Source organism: Gavialis gangeticus, unplaced genomic scaffold (genome assembly GCF_001723915.1).
Source record: "Gavialis gangeticus isolate Ggan-Ray unplaced genomic scaffold, GavGan_comp1, whole genome shotgun sequence".
Taxonomy (NCBI): domain Eukaryota; kingdom Metazoa; phylum Chordata; order Crocodylia; family Gavialidae; genus Gavialis; species Gavialis gangeticus.
Genome location: NW_017728996.1, coordinates 48,265,207 through 48,270,813, shown reverse-complemented (window position 1 = coordinate 48,270,813; position 5,607 = coordinate 48,265,207). Strand labels below are relative to the sequence as shown.

Here is a 5,607-nt window from a genome sequence, read left to right as displayed (position 1 = left end):
AAGCCTGATCTGGGGTTGAAAGGAGTAGCCCCCAAGTTGGATTGCCTGGGGGTGGGGAAGGGTGGAGTTGTTTCTGCTGGACTGGGGCATATTTCACTTGTGGATCAGCTGGGCTGATCTTGATTAAGCAATTCCTTACCATTAGAGGGGCCTTGTGTAGATAATATATTGGGATCTCTAACCTGGATCCCAGAATGGGACAGCTCTTGGAATCAGGATACCAAAACAAATTGGTGTCAGTGGGGGAGGGGTGCATAACTAACTCTAGCTAATGCTAGCCCAACTAGATTCCCTGCATCTTCCTCCACTTCCCTGTTCTTCTTAGCCTCACGTAATCTCTTCAGACTGTTTTGGGAGAGCCCAACCCTGCCTACTTATTTCCTCTGCTCACCATGAGCTTCACTTCCAGATGACTGGAGTGCTGAGAGACCCTCCAATGGGTTCCACCTGGGAGAAGCCATGCACATCCAAGCTGAGGTCACTGCTGAAAACCACATGGCTCTGAGGCTCTTTGTGGACAGCTGTGTGGCTACCCTTACCCCAGACAAGAACTCCTCCCCCCGCTATGCCATTGTTGACTTCAATGGGTAAGAGCTCAGCTTGCTGCTTGGCAAGGATCCCAACTCTGGCTGGGCTTTAAGCTAACACAGCTGCCTATCTCTAGATGCCTTGTGGATGGGAGATCAGATGATACCACCTCAGCCTTCATATCGCCTAGGCCCAGGCAGGACACGTTGCAGCTTGTGACTGATGCATTCAAGTTTGCAGCAGATGCTAGGAACCTGGTAAGATCTCTGCTTCCTGACCCAAGTCTAGCCTCCAGGTGAAGGAGGGTGTTGGTGAGTGTCCCATGGGATGGTTCTAACCCTTCTATTCCATCTCCCTCCCAGATCTATATTACCTGCCATCTGAAGGTCACTCCAGCTGACCAAGCTCCAGACCTCTTGAACAAGGCCTGTTCCTTCCACAAAGTGGGCAACATGTAAGTAGCTGGGGAGATGAACACCCATAGGTGGGGCGTGATGGGCAGCACAGGCTGGAAGAGCCCCTTGCTATAAGGGATTGTCATCTTTCCCCTTTTTTTTTTTTTTTTTTTCCCCACCCTTCTCGTGGTTCTAGCTGGTCTCCAGTGGAAGGCACCAAGGACATCTGCAGCTGCTGTAAAACTGGAAATTGTGGGTTGCTTGGATGGTCTAGGAGAGTCCACCCTCCCAGATGGCCAGTGAGGCACTTCCGGAGAGATGTGGCTTCCAAGCCTGGTAAGCCTTAATACTTTCTTTCTTTTCCTCCCTTCCTTCCCCACAATTCTCCTGGAAAAATAAGTCTGACTTATCCCAAAAGTAGTTGCATTGAGCCTCTTCCTCCTGGGATTGAAATGGCTGCTACTACCATCTTATTCTTACTTTCAACACAGGTAACTCCTCCATGGTGGAAGCAGAGTCTGACATTGTGCTAGGGCCACTATATATCCTTGATGCTTCACAAGAGTCCAGGGATCTCTTCAAATATCAAATAGAAGTAGAAAAAGCAGCAAAGAATGGTATGCAATTTATCTGTCTGCTATAGATTTGATACTCCTGTGGTAGCTAATTTTGGAACACTAACATCACACTGGCTGGTGAAAGCCCCCTCAAAAGTGAAGGAATAAAGTCTTGTAAGACCTGCTACATGGATCTGCCACTTGGGGATGGGGGTCTAGGAATGATGTGGCTGGACTTGGAACAAACATTTTTTTTTAAAGGTTGCCCAGATGCTGGGCTTAACCCATTCATGGCCTAAGACTAGCCTCTAGTGAGAAGTACCCACTTGGTTCATCCATCTAACTTAACCACCTGCTGAATTGGGAGGGGGGCCAGGTAAGAAGCTTTTGCTTGTAGAATAGCAACAAACATAGCTCCACTGTTTCTTATCCTGGTGTGTGCCCCCTAGCCCCTCTCCTGATATGACCTCTCTAGGACTCGGAAGTAAACTTGCCCATAACTAGGGATTTTGGAAGATGGCTGGAAAAAAATAGTTTGGTTCCTATTCTAACCATCCCCATTCTTTTACAGGCATAGAAGAGATGGCTGGGTTGATTGTGATAGCTGCTGCTGTAACTCTGGCCTTCATCATTCTGGGACTCATTTTCATATACAAAAGAGCACTGCTAATCCAATGCCAGAGGTGTCATGTGCCTTTTACACTCTGTACAATGTAAAATAAATTCAGACTTGAGTCTGACCCATCTAATTTCTAGTAAGAGGCAAGGCTCTTCATTTGTAAGTGAGGGAGGGGTACAGAACAATGAATATATCTTGTCCACAGGATAGCTGGTGCATCTTAGTGTCCTGACTGTGCTTAAGTCTTTGCTCTTTTCTAGCTCTAAGCATTCATGCAAGATGTATCTTGCACTCCAGAGAATCTTTTTCTAAGCTAAGCTGTCTTGGTGACAGCTGAAAGCATGATGGGGGGCACTTAAGATTCCTCAATGTCAAGGTTTTTTAGCTGCCATTCACTTAAAAACAAAAAGGGTTCTCAAAGAGGGGAGAGATGAGCACTCCCAAGCAACATCTGCAAACTCAATGTTGTGCCCCAGTGGCTAGGACCAACTTGGCCTGGCCAACTGCAATGGGCTAAATCCCACACATCTGGTGCTTGCAGTAGATTATAGGAAGAGGAACCAGGGTTGGGCAGCAAATCTGGTTTTATGATGCTGAGGCCAAAAATATAGCAGCTAGCTTTCTCCAGTTGCCCTGTTTTGTTTTGTTTTTTCTTCTTGTATCATAATTCAGAGTGGAAAAATACTATTTACCAAGCCAAACACTTCACATGGTAACTTGGCTGTTCTGACTTGGTGCCCTCATTTGGTAGCTGCTCCTCCCAGATCTCTGCAGACCAGAGAATTTAAGTGTCTTTGTGTGTGTTTGGTGTTTCAGCAGCTCAAGGGAAGAAATATATGGTTTCCTAATTGAGGAGGAACTTGGGAACAAAAATGAGGCTGGGTTAGTCCAGGTTGAAAATGGATCATGGGGAGAAGAAATAAAATGGCTTGCAAGTTCTGTGTAGTGGTGGGTGGCTAAGTGAGCATCGAAGAGTCACAAGTTGATCTGATGCTAGGTTCCTGAGCGAGCGTGAGCTCTCAGCTCTGATTGGGGGTACGATAATGAATTATTTGCATGGTTTTCTAAGATGCCTTGCTTTTTTTTTGTCCTTACTCAACTATACAGTGAGTCAGGGCCTTCATACTATCACTTTACCTTCCAGTTTGTCTTCCTGCTGGACAAATGGCTAGCATCATAAGTTCTTATTATGTTATGAGGGAAGTGAGGAAGGAGCTAGTGCCTGTTTCTTACAGCATTTTAGGTAGTGAACTCCTTTTGCTCATGTACTCCCTGCAGCAGTAATGCAACTTGTACATCCTCCCTATGGAGTCTATTTGGCTTAAGGAGAAACCTTTTACCAGAAACCCTCTTTCACCTGCAAGCACTAACTTTAAGACTGAATAGCATTGGAATACTTCTGGCCATTGTATACTTTTCCTTTCTAAGTCTAGCTACTTTTTTTATGGTGTTACTATCTGCCTAGCATAATAGCAGGCCTGTTCTAGGGAGTTAAGGTATAAACGATTTTTAAAAAGGAAGGAAAAAAGCTATTGATTACTACTAGGTGCCTTTTTTTATATATATATCCTGGATACTTCTGTCCTTTTTAGTTGCTGTCTGAGCAAATACAAAGTACAGTAGAACTAGTATCACAACTGAAGTTGCAGTTCCTTCTTAAGAATAAAAAAAAAAAAAAAGTTTCAAAAGTCTTTGCCACTATTGCCCCAGGATTCCTTCTACCAGAGACACTGCTGTGTGTGCCCTGCCCCCAAGGACTGACATGGCCCCTCATCCAATCTGGTATCAAATTTTAATATTAATTATTTTTATTTTTTTTAATCAGTAACCCCCTAGGCTTATTGCAAGGATAACTATCTTGTAATACAACCTGGCAAGCAGTTCCTTGGACACTACAACAGTGACTTCAGGTGGTACTGGCCTCAGATCCTCTGCTGGGTGTATGGGGAAGCTTGTCTCTGGATTCCTTCTTGTTTGAACAAGAATTCCAAGGCTGGTGACAAAAATACACACTGCCTCTGCAGCAGTAGTAGACAATCTTGTCTCAAACTGTCCAATCCTCAAATTTCTTACCTCATCTTTTTAGATAAGGTACTCTAATCTTATTCTGTTCTTGATACAGTGGGCTAACCAGGTATAGTAATTTCCCTAAAAAAAGGAAAGAGCTAATCACAGCACTCACTTTCTTTTCCTAGTACTTTTTTTTTTTTTTTAATAAGGCACTCTGTACAACTTGACTTTTGGCCTTCTCAGAATTAAGCAATTATGTTATGAGCCTGAGCATAACCAAGGGAAGTGGTGATGATTCCTACCCTGGGGCTCTTTAAGAGGAGGCTCAATGTTTACCAGGCTGGGGTCACTTTGAGCAGTTTTTTCTCCCGCCCCCAACAAGGGGTTGGACTAAAAGATCTACAAGCTCCCTTCCAACCCTGCATCTATAACTCAGTTAGCCCATTATAGTGTTCAGCTGTTGACAGGCTAGTGAAGGGCTAGAGATGGTGATACTATCATGTGGAAGCTTAACATGCAGCTTAATATCCCCCTCTCCCTTATTCCCCTAGCTTGCCTGTTATCAGGTGTTCATATGGCTATATTTTAAAAAATGTACTTCACTGCTCTTGGGTCTGTTTGTCTTTCACCTGCTGCCAGTGCCAAGACAAACTGGGAGAGACTATCAGAGAAAGAGAAGATGAATGGACTTTTCCATGAGAAACACTACCCAAGCAACCTGCCTGGTGCTGGGGAAGGAGTGGAGGCTAGTGATTAGGGCACTGAACTAAAACTTGGATCATCTGGGTTCTCAGCTAGGGCTCTGGGCTGCTTTGTGATAGCTTCCACTGGAGCAAGGATTTATACACCACCCCTCTCACGGAGCCTGTATTAAAAAAGACATGGGAGAGCCTGAGCCCATAAAAGAATAGGCAATGCCAGAGATGAACTCCTGCCCTAGATGAAACAAGGAGTTTTGCTATTGACTCTGAAAGGATCATGATTTCACCGTATGAGATTCAAACCCCAATGTTATCATCTCATTCTTGGCAAATGATGGTAGGCCATGTTAGGGACCAGCGCCAGCTCCCCCACCGCCAGGCCTGGCACTAGATGAAAACGCCCGTGACCTCGAGACACCCGTGGGCTCCCAGTTTCCTGCCGCCTGGTCAAGGTCGCTTTTAGCAGTACGTGACCTAACTCCCCTCCCAGGAGCTAGAGGTGCGGAGCCGCGGCGTGGGCCGGCTGGACACAGGCGCGCAGGCCACGGTGTCCGGGTCGGCGTTTCTGCCGGAACCCGGGGGCGGGGAAGCCGGCTGCCTCACTTTCCAGAGAATTACCCCTCAGCGGCTGCTTTTACTTGGTAGCAAAGCCAGAGGCTGCTTGTTAAGAGGCCTCATTCAGATCCCTTTGCCACAAGCCTGGACAGCAGGCTTTCTATGAGACTATCGGCTTTTGTTTTCAGCAGGAATTACTTCGTGTCCGGCAGGAACCCGAAACAGGGATGTGAAGCCTAACG

At 45.9% G+C, this 5,607-nt stretch overlaps 2 protein-coding genes across 3 annotated transcripts in view; both read left to right on the top strand.

The window, feature by feature from the left end:
* Window positions 1-2,199, top strand: part of ZP3 (zona pellucida glycoprotein 3) — a 9,747-nt gene extending 7,548 nt beyond the window's left edge. The window contains exons 4-9 of one of the 2 annotated variants that reach the window (XM_019504449.1): window positions 410-587; window positions 665-785; window positions 891-982; window positions 1,120-1,259; window positions 1,415-1,540; window positions 2,052-2,199. In XM_019504449.1, coding sequence (XP_019359994.1) covers window positions 410-587; window positions 665-785; window positions 891-982; window positions 1,120-1,259; window positions 1,415-1,540; window positions 2,052-2,197 — 803 coding nt within the window. In that variant the 3' untranslated portion in view covers window positions 2,198-2,199. The remainder of the gene's footprint in view (window positions 1-409; window positions 588-664; window positions 786-890; window positions 983-1,119; window positions 1,260-1,414; window positions 1,541-2,051) is intronic. The other variant, XM_019504450.1, reaches the window with a different exon arrangement.
* Window positions 2,200-5,141: 2,942 nt separating this feature from the next.
* Window positions 5,142-5,607, top strand: part of COMMD4 (COMM domain containing 4) — a 7,418-nt gene continuing 6,952 nt past the window's right edge. Inside the window, exons 1-2 of the mRNA XM_019503840.1 lie at window positions 5,142-5,147; window positions 5,301-5,365. Of these exons, the coding sequence (XP_019359385.1) occupies window positions 5,142-5,147; window positions 5,301-5,365 (71 nt within the window). The remainder of the gene's footprint in view (window positions 5,148-5,300; window positions 5,366-5,607) is intronic.